Source organism: Nilaparvata lugens, chromosome 1, assembly GCF_014356525.2.
Source record: "Nilaparvata lugens isolate BPH chromosome 1, ASM1435652v1, whole genome shotgun sequence".
In the NCBI taxonomy this organism is placed as follows: domain Eukaryota; kingdom Metazoa; phylum Arthropoda; class Insecta; order Hemiptera; family Delphacidae; genus Nilaparvata; species Nilaparvata lugens.
In genome coordinates, this window is record NC_052504.1 from 80,824,323 (window position 1) to 80,842,699 (window position 18,377).

The window sequence follows — 18,377 nt, forward strand, 5'->3', positions numbered from 1 at the left end:
TGAAGTGTTGGGTGGGCCAGTGGTTGGAATTGTTGGGGGTGGGGCTAGGAAGTTGCGGCGCTTTATGAAGCATATTCAACTTTACAATTTGTTACACAGATTGTCTGACATTATCCTATAAACTAAATTAATAAAACAATATAATAATGTAACTCACCAAAATACTTGTCAAAGTTGACACTAAAATTGGATTATTGGTAAACTAATTAATTTATGCAAATATTAGCATGAAAGAAGCTAAAAGTATTAAATTATTACTTTATAAAATGATAAGACAACCTATTTGACAATTCGGATGCAATTCACATGATGGGATGTAAACAAAGCTATACTAGCGCTCAGCAGTCCAAACGAGAATAGTGTGAATCAAAGTCGAAGGGCCAGCTCAAACGGGCTCACTTGCTCCGTATACCGCTGCATTGCTCCCAGCCAGTCCAGCGCCGCCGACTTACGTTGCCTTGCCAATACGTTCTTATGACAGCTAGAAGGGCCTGAATTGTGGGGCCCTTCAATGTGCTACGTAATTATTCGTTGAATTTGTACGTATTCTACGATGGTCATGGATGATATGCATGGTATTTCAACGAGAGTTTTCTCCAGTTAGCAGTTCAAAATTAACTTATGTAGTATTTTATTGAATAATAATCAACCACATAACCTAAAGCATTTCAAAATGTACTTTACTGTTCCATTTGAGTGGGCCCGGCCCACTTGGCCCTTATGGAAGCGCCGCCACTGCTATCTACTTCAATAAAGGTTATTGGAATCCTTGTGAAATTTATTGTTCTCTTCAAAATTAGTTGAGCATTTCAAGTACGGTATTGAAGACAAAATAAAACTTACTATCATTCTGAAATCATTGCAAAATACAAGTAACTCAATAACGAAGGTGAGACAAATTTTGGCTACCGTACTCAATTTTCTTTATGAAGAGTAGGAATAACGAGCCAACGACTATACTTGCCGGTTTCTGTAGCATTCATGCAACAGTTTTAAAATTCAGGATCCTATTATTTAATGCTCTTTGGAAAGAGGGAGGACGCTACTGCAACATAATAGAACATCAAGCAATACTAATACCCACGAGAAAAGGGAAAGAAGATGGTTTAGAAAGAAGAAAAAAGCTCGTTTATGTTCCAAATTTCAAGCCGATTTTTGGTGGACTCAAGCCTATTATTGTCGAATACTGTCTATTATCAATGTTTTGGCCGGGTGAGAGTGTAAGAATGGCACAGTATGTGAGACTACCTACCAGTAGCGTCACATAACTTCACGAAAAAGAACTATTTGGATTATTGGCTTGAGTTAACAGTGAAATTTGGAACATGTACCATATGAACATGTGGGATATCTTCTTATACTATCTTTTCCCTATGCCAATACTTTACCATGTAGCTCCAGAAAGGTTCATTGCATCTATCAGCTCTTTCTCCCAGTCATTTTCTTTTCGCTCTCTCTCCTTTTTCATCAGTACTTTTTCTCGATTGTACGTCATGAATCCCGTCAAACAGTCGTCCACTTCGCTATCCTAGTGAGAACAATAGAATAGAAATATGATTGTAAATTGAATGAAAGTTACTACTGGTTCACACATCCACAAGCAAAGCGATAAGAAGAGATATAATGCCAATGCCACACAATTGGAGTGGGTTGTTGCACTCGCTATTACGATTTTTTGCTGAGGATGATGCTCACATGAGCCCTAAACTTGTGCGAGGATTCATCAAGAGGAATTTAGGTGGACAATTTTAGGTGGCTTCCACACTATCAGAGTGATTTAGAAACTAATAATATTCACAAAAAATATACTCAACTATATACTATAAATAAAAATATATATCAGAGACCTGTTTCATAAAAGTTACAAGTCCTGTAATACAGGAGAATCACAATTCCAATTACATGCTCAATATAGCCGATAAAATCAGCTGTTCCTGTATTACAGGACTTCTAAATTTTTATGAAACAGGCACCTGATTACTCTGTTTGGCCAATCGTTTCTTTTTCTTGTGCAGTGGCTTGGCTTCAACTATCATCTCCTCCAGTTCAAAAGTCGGATCGCAGTTCAAATGGTCTCTCTGAAATAATTCAACATCTCAAATTAATATTACAGGTGTTGCAAGAATAAGCACAAATAAGTTTAAATGAAATTGTTTCAAACAAACTAGGAATTTAAACTCAAATCGGATGAATCTTCAGATAGGTAAGTAATTACATCATCAGAAACAAAACTTTATTAATAATTATTGTGAATATTGCCATGAATAATGAGTGAGAGAAGTTGTGTGTATTTTTGTGTTCAAAATTTTATAAAATTGATTAATTCAATATGAAGTGATAATTAAGTGTTATATTTGAATATAGTTTGGTGTTTTAATTTCTATAGATTCAAAATGTTTAGCTTGTATATATTTTTGGACGAAAATTGAACTTGAACGTTTTACAGTAAAAACATAACCTATTTTTTGGACATTTTATTAATTTATTAAAATTTGGGAATGGAATAGATTTGGGCCAAGCCTGTTGTTCCTTCCTAATCATATTTATATGATTTGTGATTCTGTCCACGAATAAATAAACAAATAAATAAATAAATACACAGTATGGGATTGAGAGGATGCCTCATTCACCTAGTATTTTGTCTCTCCGATCTGTGCTTCATTGTAAAAAAGAATAAATAAATAAATTGTAGATAAATTAGCAATTGTTTTGTGATATTTATAGCTAGATATCTATTAGAGAAGTTTACAGAAATGATTCATAATAGTTTTTTATAAGAATAATGAAAAGATTGAAGAAAATTGATAATATGTAAGTTATGAAACTATAAAGAATAAAGGTGGGTTCACGCCAAAGTTGTTAACAAAATGTTAATAACTCAATCCTTACGGTAAAGATTCTATTAGATTGAACATAACTTATCAAACTCATGATGTGTTTGTCAAGTTTCGTTCAATCTAATAGAATCTATATGGATTGAGTTATTAACATTTTGTTAATAACTTTGGTGTAAATGCGGCTTAAGAGTAAAAACATATTGTAGGTACCCTTATTAGGCCTATAATAATTATCCCACAAGTTATATAAATAATATAACTCTAAATAGTAAAATGAATAATATTGAGAAAAACATGCAGACATCCTACTTCCCAGACTAACATTGATAGCCTATTTTCTGTTCATTTATTTCAATAAATTTTTATTTTAAAATTGAAAAGTTTTCACTTTTTCATTTATTATTACTTTTAACTTTTACCTACTAAGGAGGGGAGAGGAGATAAGAGGTAGCGTGATATGCTTCAACTCTTTTTCTACAAACAAGTTTTCGATCTGTAGTATACTGTATCACCCTTTATTTATTAAAATTTTAAATCAATAAAGGGTGCTACAAGTTTTATTTTGTTTTATTAATTTAAAAGCAGCCCATTTCAATAAGTGTTTTATACTGTATATTTATGGTAAATTGGAATAAAAATGTAAAAACACTATATAAGGGTAAAAAATATAAAAACGCTGATATCAGACTAGTAGACTTCTCAATTTAAAATTTTCACATCAATGTAAATCGTACTGAAACGCATGAATTGAATGAGTTGAAAATGTAAGAAGATCTCATGCTTCTTTGAACTAAATTCATATTATAAGGTAGTTTTGGCTCTTACTGATCCGAAGCAGATATATTTGGGAGACACCCTTATATTATATGGTATTGACATGAGTCTGAACAGCATCTCCAATAACTCACCGGTGGTGTAAAAGGAGGCTTAACGTTGCCCTCAAGTATAGCTTCGAAGTCGCAATTTTTCAACAACTCTGTCCTTTTCAGGTCATCTATGCTGCTGGCTCTCGAACTTGGTTTCACTTGTAACAGCTGAAAATAGCACAGAAATATTGAAAAAAGAGTAGGCTACAGGAACAGAAAAAAAGTTGTCGAATTATTATAAAATATAGAAGTTTGGTGTCTCTTAGGTAGAGATATAGGTATAGATAGAAGTAGCCTACCGTATTTCACATGCAATTTGAAATTATCCTTTCTAGTCAATCAAATGCTTTTCTCAATGAATATCCTACAGTAGGCCTATTTGTGTTGAGAAAGTTGAAGATTTGTGTTTGAATATTGATTTCATTTATAGACATAGGTAGAGATATATAGGTATAGATACAAGTAGCCTACAGTATTTCACATGCAATTTGAAATTATCCTTTTCAGTCAATCAAATGCTTTCTGAATGAATATTCCACTGTAGGCCTATTTGTGTTGAGAAAGTTGAAGATTTGTGTTTGAATATTGATTTCTTGATAACAATCTACGAGATAGATAGTTCATCTATCTCGTAGATAGTTCAATCTAGAGTCTCTAAAATTGGAATAGTAAGCCTTCGAATAAGAATGAGTTTACTTCTTCATAGGTATATTCGTTCATTCATTAATTGCAGTTAATTATCAATTATGATTCATTCAAATGCATTATTCATTAATTGGCTTGTGAGCTTAATAATAGGTCTGAATAAGCTGATTCTGAAAAACAACAAGTTGAAACCTCAACAAGGAGACAAGTTCCTCATGAATTGCCTCAATTTATTTTTAAGTATGGTACGGTAATAGACTCTGTAGTTCTCTTTCTCACCAATTTTTCCATTCGCCATAGTCTCTTTTTTAAATTATATTTTTAAAATATGGTAATTATGAATTCTATTTCCACAATAGAAAGTGGATGAATTTTCATTCGACTAATCTCTCCTTATTGCAACAGCCCTAGTTGGGGTTCAAACTGAATACCGGTACCCAATGCACCTAGAATACATCCATTCTACAATACATTCTGTATTCTAGGCACATTGACAATACCTATTATCACATTTACCTATATATACCTAATTATACCTATTACTGATTTTGAGAACATTTTGTATAATGTATATTTATAACTCCCTTCATACTGTATTTATTATATAGTTTATGATATGTAGCCTATATACTATCTATGATAATGAAAAGAATTAGTAGCACCCTCATATTATTTATTTCCGACACCATGGTGCAAATGATTCTCTGTATATGAGCTTTCAAAATAATTAAACGATATTTAAGATATATTATTTTGAGTTAGTGACCTTTTTGAGTAGCTGCTTGATTTGTGGCGAGCACCGTGGCGGGTAGCTGACAGGAATGGCGAAGAGGGCTCTGGCCTCGGCGAGACTGGTGGCAGAGTCGATGGCGAAGGGCCGCGCTCGACACATCAGCTCGTAGGAGGTGACACCCAGGGACCACCAGTCAGCTGCGAACGAGTAGCCCCCCGTCACTCCTCCCACCCCGCCGCCACAGTCGAACACCTCCGGTGCTGTCACATTACATTTACAATACCATTCATTATTCAGCCTAACTATTACCAGAGAAATCTATTAATACGATTGTCTAAGATGGATTTTAAGATTTTTTTTCTCTGATATTACTATTTATTGTAACTACCTTATTAAATAAGGTATAAATTTTATACGGTGACGTATATCGATAGAGGCTAAATCATGCTTCAATGTATTGGAATATGCAGCAATACGGTACAGAATAGTAAAGCTTCTTAGTCATAGTATGAATATAGAATGATCTCATTTTTCTTTATTATTTTTTGTTGTCGCTTGTTTTTCTTTCCAATATTTTGTAGATTTGATGAATGAATAAAATAATAGAATGACAGAATAAAATAACTTTTCACTTCATGCATATTCTGGGTTTGTGTGAATTTATTATAGAAGCATTTTCTGTGAACATGACAATAAACGAACATAATACAAAATAACAAAGAAAGAAAATAAATGTTTGAAATTCCAATTCATTGGAATTTACAGCAATACAGAATAATATTGATTCTTAAGTAGCCTATGAATATAGAGTTTTTTTCATTTCTCTTCATTTTTTTTTTTGTTGACGCTTGTTTTTATTTACAATATTTTGTAGTCTTCTTAAATTAATAATTGGGATAACTGAATAAAATCAATATATACATTGCATTATATTGCGTATTAAGCGTTGGTGAGAATTTAATATGGAAACAATTTCTGTAAACATGACAGTTATTGAAACAGTTTCCATAGCATAACAATGTTTCTGTTACAAGGATAATTTGACAATAGGTTTGATTGGCGATCCTATTCAAATAGATAAAAAAGAGACATGGATATTTTTATAGATCGGATATTTCCGATCGGAAATATCGATTCCAATAGCAATATAATGTGTAAATTGAGAGATTTTATGTTTTAATGAGGAGGAAATTATTATAGAAATGTGATGTAGTTTCAACAAGAAAAGCAGTACGGTGTTAAAACACTTTCAACATCAATGATTTCAAATTTCTAATCCACTATCACTTGACGACTTGACAAAATAACACCATGAATTCTATTAACTCATATTGTACATACGGTAAACAATTTCTGAAGATAAGATTTTTATTTGGGATATTCAAAAGCATGAATGAGTGATACCAGTTTTGGGCTGAGCCTGTTACCAATGTAGGGCACTTACCAATGTAGGGTTTCGTACCGGATACCGATGTGGCAAGCTCTCCTTCTTTTAGAACCGCCGCTATGTTGAAATCTGTCAAATGAGCATGACCTGGAAACAAATAAGTAAACATGAATTGCTTCTTGAAAGTGAAATACATGAAGGCCGTTGGTCAAATTTTATTTTTAAAGATACTCTTTCTATTAATTTGATCCACAAATCATACAATCTGATAGACTGGCTCTAGTTAAAAGAAGGCTTATTTTTTCATTTTCCATTTATTTTATCATTTTACTATTTTTAGTTGGAGAACTTTTTATTAAAACTAGTTAACCTACAATTAATTTTGAAGTTTACAAAATAAATTAATTTTGAAGTAACCTACAATTAATTTTTAAATTTGACCTACAATTAATCAATTTAATTGGTCACGACCCATTTATTTTGCTTCATGCCTGTTATACTTTTATGATCAACAACATCTCATCATTCATTTGAAGAACTCATATTCCTGTGATCTGTTAGAATTGTTACTGAATGACAATCAACTTTGATACCTTTAATTTTGATTTAGCTTACCTTCTTCATCAAGGAGTATATTGTCAGGTTTGATATCTCTGAAACAGAAAAATCTTGTAATTAATATTTAGGAAATATCAATGCCATTATGCTTTCTTTGACATTATTATAAGCTGCATTCAATTGAAATTTCAAGTGAATTATATTCACTGATGTATAATAATATATTGTAATGAATTATATTATATTATTGTAATAATCAGTTATTCCTGGTTGATGATTTAAAAAATATATTTATATTAACATGTTTAGAACCGTTCTTACATGATCAAGTACGGTACAGTTCACATCTATCAAAATAACATCAGACAACCTCTTTCAAATTTTGTCCAACATTTGTAAGATCCTTGTTCAAAATAGCTCCCATCCATTCAAAGATTGCCTATAATCAAGTCAAGACTTTGTAAAACTTGAAATAGGTTTTGTTGAAAATATTGGACAAGAATGATTAGATGCGACAATTTTTGAATATAGCCTACATTCGTTAGAAAATGGAGATTCACAAGATAAATGGAATATTTCCATGGGTTAATGGAAAAATGGAGAAATATTACCAGGATTCTCTCCTTCTGACAGTATATGAATGATGTGTTTGCGAAAATGTTTGAAAAGTGAACTTCATACACCGTTTACACTCACAGCACTAGGTAATAAATCATTGTCTCTTGTATTTTTCACTTTTTGCTTTGCTCAATAAACGCAGACTAATCTCGCCTTTTCTCATGTACCTTTCTCTGCCCTATTCCTTTATTCTCTTTCGCTATCACTCTGTATTCTCCTATTCTATCAATCATGATTATTCTGCCATAGTGTGCTGTTCTGATGCATCAATCAGTGTCTGTTATTTCGAATATCGGAGAATTGATTTTCAAAAATTAATAGGTCTCAGTTTTCGACGATGAAGACAAATCTATAGCCATTGCCTGTCGGGTTTCAGTTGAAAAGTTGAAAGCGATAAATAATTAATCGACGTGATTAATTTTGTTGATAACTACGCATTTCGAATTGATTGGATTCTCATGGAAAGCTTGTTCTTCACGTCTCCAGCTCTATCGCAGTTCAGTTTATAACAAAATATTACTCTTCCCTCTCTTGTACGGTGTTTATCAATGCACCTAATATTCCAGGTACATTGGTGTTTATGAAAACGAAGATAAGAATAATCATTGAAATAGATTCAAATCCCTTTTGAGGTGAAATAAAAACAATATTATCAGTTCTACATAATTTAGTTTCTAGTGCATTGAAACTCGAATTTGGCTCAAATAAAAGATGTGGAACTGACAATATCGTTTTTATTTCATTTAATATGGGGAAATTCCACATTATCTCTGTTCATAGTGTAAATTTTATTGAAATCCCTTTCATGGCGGACCATCAAATTTATCTGTTTAGCAAAGGCTATTTTATGTCTATGCTCATCTGTGTGTTATCGCCTATCAGTACTACACTCATCTATTATGATAGACTGTCAGCATTGGTTGAATGGGAAGCGTAAGGCCTGTTCATGAGAAATGCTGACAGTTGAAGGTGAATTTTACTCAAATTTTAAAGCAAGATTTTGTTTTAGTATTATAGAAACAGAGTTTTATGTTAATAATTATAGTATTGTCAATTTGAGCATGGCGTTTATAGAGGTGGTTATTCTATTAGTCAACCCAAGTAATAAATCTATTTGTGCTGAGGGTGAATCTCAAAATGTACCCATTGGTGCTTGAGCTGTGGACACCATTACACAGTCCAATATAAATAATATTTATGATCATATAAAAATAATTCACTTAAAAGGGCTACTTTATCAAAATTAATAAAAACAATATAAAAACATGTCGTACCTTTTTTATTTCAAACTTTAAAATATCTCAACGACGCATTTTTTTGCATTTTAACTTGAAAATGGCCAAAGTAGGCCGAAACTAGTCGTTGAAATATTTTGTAATGTTTCAAATAAAAAGGGTACTACATGTTTTTATATTGTTTTTATGATCACATAGTATATAGTGACCACCAAAAATGGTGTTGCTATCCTTGTCTATCATTCGATAAAAGAGGCAGCGCGATCCTTTTTCAGCTTTGCAACGTTGTCAGATTGTTTTTCAACAATGTAGAAATATGATTGATTGACAAAATATTCAATCTCAATTATGATCATTTATTATTCAAACATTGAAGAATCCTCTATATCCTCCTATACAGATGAGTGAGTCATATGTATGGGAATCCTGAACCGCCGTGAAGCTGGCCCCACCATATCGAGCCCAAAATTTGAAACATATGCCAATATTTAGGGCTTTTTTTGGGCTTCCAGAATATCCAAGTTTCAATTTTTGGGCTCAACCGGAGCCCAAACATGTTACATCGGCGAATCCTGACACGACCCTGGAATCAGTTCGCTTTATTCTAATACTCTCTTTAGCCACTCGATGCTAGAGCAACGAGTTCTCTTTCCGGCCGCCTAGAGCGCGCCACCAGTACTTAAATTCACTTAGCCTCATAACTCTCACTTGAGTTTTGTGCGTTCCTGGGTATATAAGCAGGACGCAATTCCAGTAAAGGGAGTCAGAGCCCCTAAAAACTGGTCTGTTCTAGCTTCAGAGTTGAAGCAACATCTGAAATCAGAGATTACCTTTCAAGGTAATAACTATTCTCTAAAAACGTCCTCTGAGGAGGATTTCAAATCTGTCAAGTCTCTCCTTCAGAGAGAAAAGATAGAGTTCCACACCTTCAGCTCCGAATGTGACTCAGAACTGAAGGTAGTTCTTCGTGGCCTTCACTGGTAACATAACCCAGCTGACCTGGCTGTAACTCTTAAAGAAGCTGGGTTTAACATCTCAAGTGTTACACCCATTACCAGTCGTGGGAGGCCTTATAGTCTCTTCATAATTAAATTAAAAAAAGAGGGAGATTTTAAAAAAATCTACTCTCTTAGCAGCCTGTTCTGCATCAAGGTTCAAGTTGAGCCTTACAAGCCCAAGCCAAGCATACCACAATGCTTCAATTGCCAGCGATATGGCCATAGTTCAGTGAATTGTTTCCACACACCACGTTGTGTTAAGTGTGGAGATAACCACAAAGCAAGTGATTGTAAGAGAGATCTTCAATCAGAGAAGCCCCGTTGTGTGAATTGTCAAGGAGCTCACACAGCCAACTACAGAGGGTGTCCAACACACCAGGCTCAAATTAACAGGCTGCCAGCCAAAAAATCGACTGTCTCCAAACAGTCGACTTCCGTGCAGCCTCCAGTCGCGGAACGGCGGCCGACAGAGGCGAGAGTGGCTGATCCAGCCTCACTTTCCTACTCGGCGGCCGTTCAGGGAGCTACAGGGAATAGACCGAGTCCCCCACCCCCTCCACGTAGTCACAAAGTGACAAAAGTATTCATCAAAGAACGACCAGTGATAGTGAAAAATAAATTTCCATCACCCCCAGTGGAAAGGGTTCCCTCCTCACCTATTATCAATATTCGAGAGAACTTCCCCTCTCTCCCTTCCCAAACAAAGACACCACCTTCAGTGGAGTCAAACTCGGGAAGTTCACAACCTTCCTCCTCACAATCTCAACAGGGACAGGGAGGTCTACTGAGCTTTCTGAGCTCAGAAAAATTCGTTCAATGGGTGGTAAGTACCCTACCACGTCTCATCAATGCCTTGAACATTGGTGAAGCCATTGCCATTCTTATCAGTGCACTCCCCTCCCTGTTGAACTAAAATCAATAATTTCAAAATTATTTCATTCAATGCAGATGGATTAAGACACAAAATAGACGAACTTCGTCACTTTCTTAGTGATCTGGATATAGATGTGGCTCTAATTCAGGAAACACAAATGCCAACTACTATTCCAATTAAATTCCCCTCATACCACTGCCTTCGCTACGACCGCCTCCCTAATGAGCTTAATCACACCCATGGTGGTGTAGCCCTTCTAATACACAGAAGACACTCGTTCTGTGTACACACACTCCCATCCATACCAGACATGGATGTAATAGCGGCAACTATCTCTGTACAGAATACACCGGTTACTTTTGTTTCCATATATAATCCTCCTCGTAATAGAGAGTTCAACTCTGACCTCCTATCTCAACTTTTTACCTCCTCCCCCTGTATGTTTGTTGCTGGTGATTGGAATGCCAAACACACAGCTATTGGCTGCCGGGTTACAAACATAGCAGGAAAATCTCTCCTTGAATTCATAGAAAAATTTGACACAGACATACATTTCCATGTCCCATCATCTCCCACACATACAAGTATGTGCAATCAAGCTGCTCAACCTGACATATTGGATTATGCATTGTCAGTGGGACTCACAAGAACCTCCCTGGTTGAGGTGGTCGAGGACCTGTCTTCAGATCACCTGCCAGTGTTGTTCACTCTTGTGAATCCCGACTACATTGCAAGACCACCTCCACATCGCCTTACAGTGAAGTGGAGGAAGTATCATGATAGTGTGTCAAACTCTATTCCCATCCTTCCAAGCACACATTCGAACACTGTCGACTTGGAAGCTCATACAGCAAATATTACGGAAGTTATAAAAACAGCACTAGCTGATAACACTTCCTTAGCCCGCAGGTTGTTCAACAACACTGCAACTAATGAAATTCTGCTCTCAGTTATCAGATTCTTTCAACAAGAAAGAGCACGTGGCTGCAGTCTTTATAGACTTCAAAGCAGCCTTCGACACTGTGTGGCTGGATGGACTACTCTATAAACTTTCATCTGTCTTTCCACCTTCAACAATAAGACTCTTCAAGTCATACCTTACTAATAGGTATTTCGAAGTTCACAACCGAACCCCATCTTCAGTAAACTCTTCAGCTCTCACCCCAGCAACAGCAGGTGTCCCCCAAGGATCTGTGCTTGGACCTATCCTCTACTCCTTCTTCATCAATGACATGCCATCTCGACCTTCAGTTCAAACAAGTCTATTTGCTGATGACACCACATTCCACTCGAGCAGCATGAATCTGAATAGGGCGGCCAGGAATGTTCAAGAGCAATTAAACCTGCTTACATCCTGGTGTTCATCCTGGAAGGTAGAGATTAATCCAACTGAATGTGTGGCTGTCGCCTTTTCCCGAAAACTTAAACTTCCTCCCACTCTCAAAATCCATGGCCACGCCCTGCCATGGTCCCATACCGTCAAGTACCTAGGTGTAACTCTGGATAGAACACTCACTTTCAAACAACACATTAAAGTGAAAATTCAACACTGTCGTGTGCTGTTTGTACAACTATTCCCCCTACTTGTCACCCCTTCACTCCCCCTGAAATTTCGGCTGCTCATATTCACAGCCATCATCAGGGCATACCTGACCTATGCCGCCCCAGTCTGGTTCCCATATCTATCGAAGACCAATAGAAAACGTCTATTTGACCTTCAAAACAGACTCATCAGAACCATCTGCAACTTTCACTACACAGTGAATAATAGGTTACTCTATGAATATGCCAGTACCCCTCAATTACTCAACTTCATTCAGCTCACATCTCGAAAGCTTCATGATACAGCTTCTATCTTGTGGCGTACATCAATAAGGCAGATGTACGAAATACCACGACCACCTCAAACCCAAAAGCCACTCCCATTTCAACAATGGTGGCCTGATTGACAGTTAGCAGTTGCGCTGTAAAGGTGCCAGCAGCTGATTGTCAGTCAGCCACTGTTCACAGTATTCCATTCCCTAGGAGAGAACCCTTCTCCATTACCACTTCTCCCAAAAAAGTAGACTTGGCAGAAAAAAAAAAATCATACATATATATACCTACATATACATATTTAATACATATTTTAACTTTGAAAATTAAATGAAAATTGAACTAGAATTAGAATACCAGATATAAATTAATATTAGTAAAAGAAAAAAAAAATTAGAGAATAATAAATAAATAAAGATAAAATTGCCAAGCTCTACTGAAGGTCTTATATATCAGGAACCCCCAACTTCAGCACTGTTATTACTTTGAGCAGTCATAGAGCTCCATAGCTCAAGACACTGCCGAGTTAGGGTGCAATAACTCACCCTAACATGTTCCACCAGTAGCGTAGTAAAGGGAGACTGATAAGTCTCTCCTTCAGAGAGAAAAGATAGAGTTCCACACCTTCAGTTCTGAACGTGACTCAGAAATGAAGGTAGTTCTTCTTGGCCTTCACTGGTCACATTACCCAGCTGACCTTGCTGTAACTCTCAAAGAAGCTGGGTTTAATGTCTCGAGTGTTACACCAATTAGCAGTCTTGGGAGGCCTCATAGTCTCTTTATCATTAAACTTAAAAAAGAGGTAGATTTTAAAAAAATCTACTCTCTTAGCAGCCTGTTCTGCATCAAGGTTCAAGTTGAGCCTTACAAGCCCAAGCCAAGCATACCTCAATGCTTCAATTGCCAGCGATATGGCCATAGTTCAGTCAATTGCTTCCACACACCACGTTGTGTCAAGTGTGGTGAAAACCACAAAGCAAGTGATTGTAAGAGAAATCTTCAATCAGAGAAGCCCCGTTGTGTGAATTGTAAAGGAGCTCACACAGCCAACTACAGAGGGTGTCCAACACACCAGGCACAAATTAACAGGCTGCCAGCCAAAAAATCGACTGTCTCAGAACAGTCGACTTCCGTGCAGCCTCCAGTCGCGGAACGGCGGCCGAGAGAGGCGAGAGTGGCTGATCCAGCCTCACTCTCCTACTCGGTGGCCGTTCAGGGGGCTACAGGGAATAGTCCGAGTCCCCCACCCCCTCCCCGTAGTCACAAAGTGACAAAAGTTATTCTTACTCTTCAAAAGGACACTTTATAATGGCATTGTCCCCGAATCTAGTCGTGTTTGATATAAAAAGTAGCAAAATAATATTTATAAATATAATATTACTGAGTGAGAGTGATTCTCAGTAATGAACTATCAACAGATATGATGTGATATTTGAATGTGTGATGAGGAGTCCTATATAGGGTGGATGCTTACCTGTGCAGTATGCGCTGAGAGCTGAGGTAGTCGAGTGCGAGCGCGATCTGGCAGGTGATGAGGGAGACAGATGCCTCGCTGAATTGCACATCGCGACCCAAGTGGTAGCGCAGATCTCCACCCAGCATCAGGTCCGATACCATGAACAGGTCCTCTTCATCTGCATCATTAACAAACCACTGAATCAACCCATCACTCACCTCAATTTCCTACAATCTATTTAGTAGCTCTGATACATTGAACATATAGTAACAGAAAATTTAGATTTTCACTCCATTTTCGGCAAACACTTATCATTTCTAAATAAACGAGATCAGGTTTGCTTCTCTGATAGATGATGTTACATTATATTTCATTGAATATGGTCAATGGAGAATTTAGATGTTCACTCCATTTTCGACAAGCACTTATCATTTCTAAATAAACGAGATTAGGTTAGCTTCTCTGTTAGATGATGTTACATTATATTTCATTGAATATGGTCAATTGATAATTTAGATTTTCACTCCATTTCCGACAAGCAAAATAAAAAAATACGTGATTTTCTCTGTTAGATGGTAGTCAAGAATTCACGTATTGGAAACATTAGAGGATATTATCATGGAATTCAATATTCAGGTGCTGTCCATCTTTGTTAGATTGGTAGTTAAGGCTACAATATTGGGACACCGAGCTTCGCTCGTTATTTTTATTTATTGATAAACAGAACACAATTCTCTAACATGATCGTGTTTATATTTTACAGCTGGCTTTACGTCAGCATATGAATTTCGGGGATGCGATATTTTGATTCTCCACAGAATCACTCGCTCACCTTTTACTATCCACAGACGACAAAAGTCTCAGCTGTTTCAGCCAAGAATGAATTATCCTTTTAATGTCGTTCAGCGAGTTTTCTCAAGGATGAGACCTAGTGCAATCGAATTTTTGTATCGTAAATCTACTATGATCCAAATTTCGTGAAAATCGTTGGAGCCGTTTTCGAGATCCGTTGAACATAAATAACTATATAACCAGATAACCAGATATAAGAATATAAACAGATATACAGAAATTGCTCGCTCAATATAATAGGATGTAATTCAATAATAAACAGAACTCTGCTGCTTTAATCAGAATTATCTGTTGGGTATTAAGTTCAGTGGTACCTGAATGGGAGTTTGAAAAGGAAGAAACAAGAAATGTTCATTCTTTCTCAATCCATTTTCGTGTTGAGCCTGTTTTGATTAAAAAAGTCTTATTGTCTAATGAGCAGGGTCTGTGATCTGAAGTTTGTAATGATTTGTATTCATTCAAGATTTGCTAGTTTATCTGACATTGACAACTATTCGTTTATACGCCACTTTTTACAAGAATGCTAATCCAATCTAAGATATCTTGAATGAAATATGATATTTATTAAACACTTTTTTTAATATTTGAAACTTGTTGGGACCACTTCTTGTAAAGAGAGTGCATCACTGTCTTTTCTTAACAAGTGAACTCACTGTATCATTTCTAGGGAATTGAAAAATAGCTCACATCTTTATATCCGATAAGGAAATAAGATACTATAGTCTCGAATAGAATATATTGACATTGGAATTCTGCTTCGAATTGAATCTCATTGTGGGATATGATAGTGGGAAAGTTATGTATTATTCATAGATGTCAGGGTTGGATGCCTGTTGTCAGCAATACATAAATGCAGCAGATTTAATATAATATTGCATGTCAGCAGATATTGCATTGCAGCCGGAGCAGATCGATGAGATCGGGGATGTTGGGGAGAAGGGTGGGAGTGAGGGTTTAAGGGGAAAAGAGAGACAGATGATGAAAAATGATGACAACTGACCTTGAAAGGAGAACCAGAGATTGACGAGATAGGGATGCTCCAAACTGGAAAGAATTTCCACCTCGCGAAGCACGTTCTGCACTGCGTCGCGTTCGAGGCATTGCGCTTTCTGCACATACTTCATCGCGTACATCTGCTTCGTGTCCTTTTTCTGCACTATGCACACCTGTCAACAAGCAGTCACATTTCACATTTCTACTTGTCACACAGACACCTGTTAACAAGCTGACATACTTTTGCTACTGTAAGCCGCACTAGTATTTCAAGTGCAATTCGGTGTTCCAACTTTATCAATGTTCGTCTTGTCATATACATTTTAAAACTTTTTACTTGAACATATTTCGAATAGCTCTATAACTTCAAACTCTGGAAATAAAAAGAGATACCGCATTCAAGATAAAATGTTAATATCAACTTATTTAAGACCTTGTTGAAGCTCAGAGGAGCTTTTGTTTCAAAACCTATTGGGACTTTCCAATATTAATTCTCTCACTCAAGTAAATATTCTTTTTCTCGTTAATTGATTATGAATTTCAAGTCATTTGATTCCATTTATTCCATTTAAAACAATCACAACATCAAATAAATGAATGTAGATATATTTGTCTGATCACTCATCCATTACTTTTATTCAACGTATAACGGAACAGGACGGAAGGACACGACACAACATTATAAAACACTGGAATAGAAATATTGTTCAAACTATTTTCAACTCATTCAACCGAGTTAGACTCAATGTTCAAACGAGCATAGAGGAATAAAATATGCTTCTGTGAATCACTCATTGATAAACTTTCAAAATACGGTGAAAATCAGGAAGGTATTGTATTGGTAATAAAGATTACCTCTCCTAAATCTCCAGATTTCTTGAATTTTATAGTGTTGTAAAACTCTTGAGCTCCAAGTAAATTCATTTGCCGGCCATATAGCATGGGCCGGCCAGATAGCCGAGTTGACTAAGTGACTAAGGCGTTGCACCCTTCAGTCTGCTAGTGCTACCGGGTTCGAATCCCGCCGAATCCCATCGAATAGGCCTGGACGTTTGATCATCTCATAATTCACCCTCGCACTTCCCATTACACACGCACAAGCAAAAAGCTCATGTAGGCATGATCCGGAATTAAAAAATGTATTCCTAGCTTTATTAAGTTAACGTTTTACGAGTCATAGGAAAGTAATAAGGCTGATCATACACTATCATAGCTCTTCGAACGAGATCTATTGCAATATTATTCGTTTGCTGCAAAACATTACTGTGTCATGGAAAGTTTTATTGGCTGTTAAACAATAAGGGCGGAGTCACAGGTCCTCTCTGCCATACTCACCTTGGAGAGAATAATAGATGAGAAAGATATGTATTAGTACAATGAGGATGCAAACCATTATTGTAATTTACCAATTTTATTTGGCCATTACAAGTATGTATAATAATTATTACAAAATTCCCTCAATTCCAATATTTTTATTGGGTTATAATGATAGAGTGTACACCGGCCTACCGGAAGGACATAACGTCCTACCATTAGGACGTTCTCCACAAATTCATAATAAATCTTGTGTACTGCTGGCAGATAATGTGGAGAGAACCTCTCAAGGTTTATTATCAACTTGGGATCGCCTTTAGAACATATAGCTGGCTTCACACTATTGTCATTGAAGCAATTCCATAGTGAGAAGCTAACTAAATCGAATAGGTACACTGCGAGCTATGACCTATTCAGAGCGGAGGTGAACATGGTAAGATTTGCCATGATTATTCCCAACCACAGCAATGGAAACGTTACTTAGAGAAGAAGAGACAGCATATCACTCATCTTTTATATTTGTTATTGGGAACATCACTATATTTAAATGTCAACGAATGATGTCAGGTATCAGGTGTAAGGCAAATCGCATATTGTGACTCGACGTGATCCAAGTCTGCTGAATGAGTTGATATCATAACCTCTTTTGGACTAATTTTCAATCGAAATTCGGGAACAGAATAGTAAGGGCTATAAGCCTGTTTTTTCATTTCCAATCATTTCATGATTATGTGTTCTTGTCTCTGTTGAATAAATTAATATATAAATGAACATATTATAATGTTCACACGTGCTAGCTTCGTTTCAATGTGAACATCATAATATGATATCAATATTTATCTAGTAGACTCGGGTCACATCGTTTCACGTCACGTCGCGTCTCAATATGCGAAATACGTCTTAATATGCGTCTCAATTCATGAGATACAGATGAAATATATCGCCGGTTTAAAGGTAAAACTCACTAAGTACAATTTTTATGAAAATGGCGTTTTTGATACTTTAAGAATAAATATCTCATATACTATCCAGGAAAAACTCATTAAGTACTCTAAATGTCCCCTATTATGATCTAGTGAGGTTGAAATTTCATCAAGTACAAAATATATTCATTCGTTTGCCAAGAAAAACTCATTTTGCACTTGATGAGTTGTTCCTCCCCTTCTTCTATGTATTCTAATTCAAGAAAAAGTCAT

General features: G+C 36.1%; 1 protein-coding gene across 1 annotated transcript in view; it reads right to left on the reverse strand.

Annotated features, from left to right (window-relative positions):
- The window catches only part of LOC111055572 (serine/threonine-protein kinase 32A), a 63,385-nt gene that overhangs the window by 789 nt on the left and 44,219 nt on the right, over positions 1 to 18,377 (reverse strand). Inside the window, 8 exon segments of the mRNA XM_039444697.1 lie at positions 1,389 to 1,528; positions 1,944 to 2,078; positions 3,746 to 3,871; positions 5,115 to 5,341; positions 6,526 to 6,615; positions 7,084 to 7,121; positions 14,041 to 14,200; positions 15,875 to 16,040. Coding sequence (XP_039300631.1) covers positions 1,389 to 1,528; positions 1,944 to 2,078; positions 3,746 to 3,871; positions 5,115 to 5,341; positions 6,526 to 6,615; positions 7,084 to 7,121; positions 14,041 to 14,200; positions 15,875 to 16,040 — 1,082 coding nt within the window.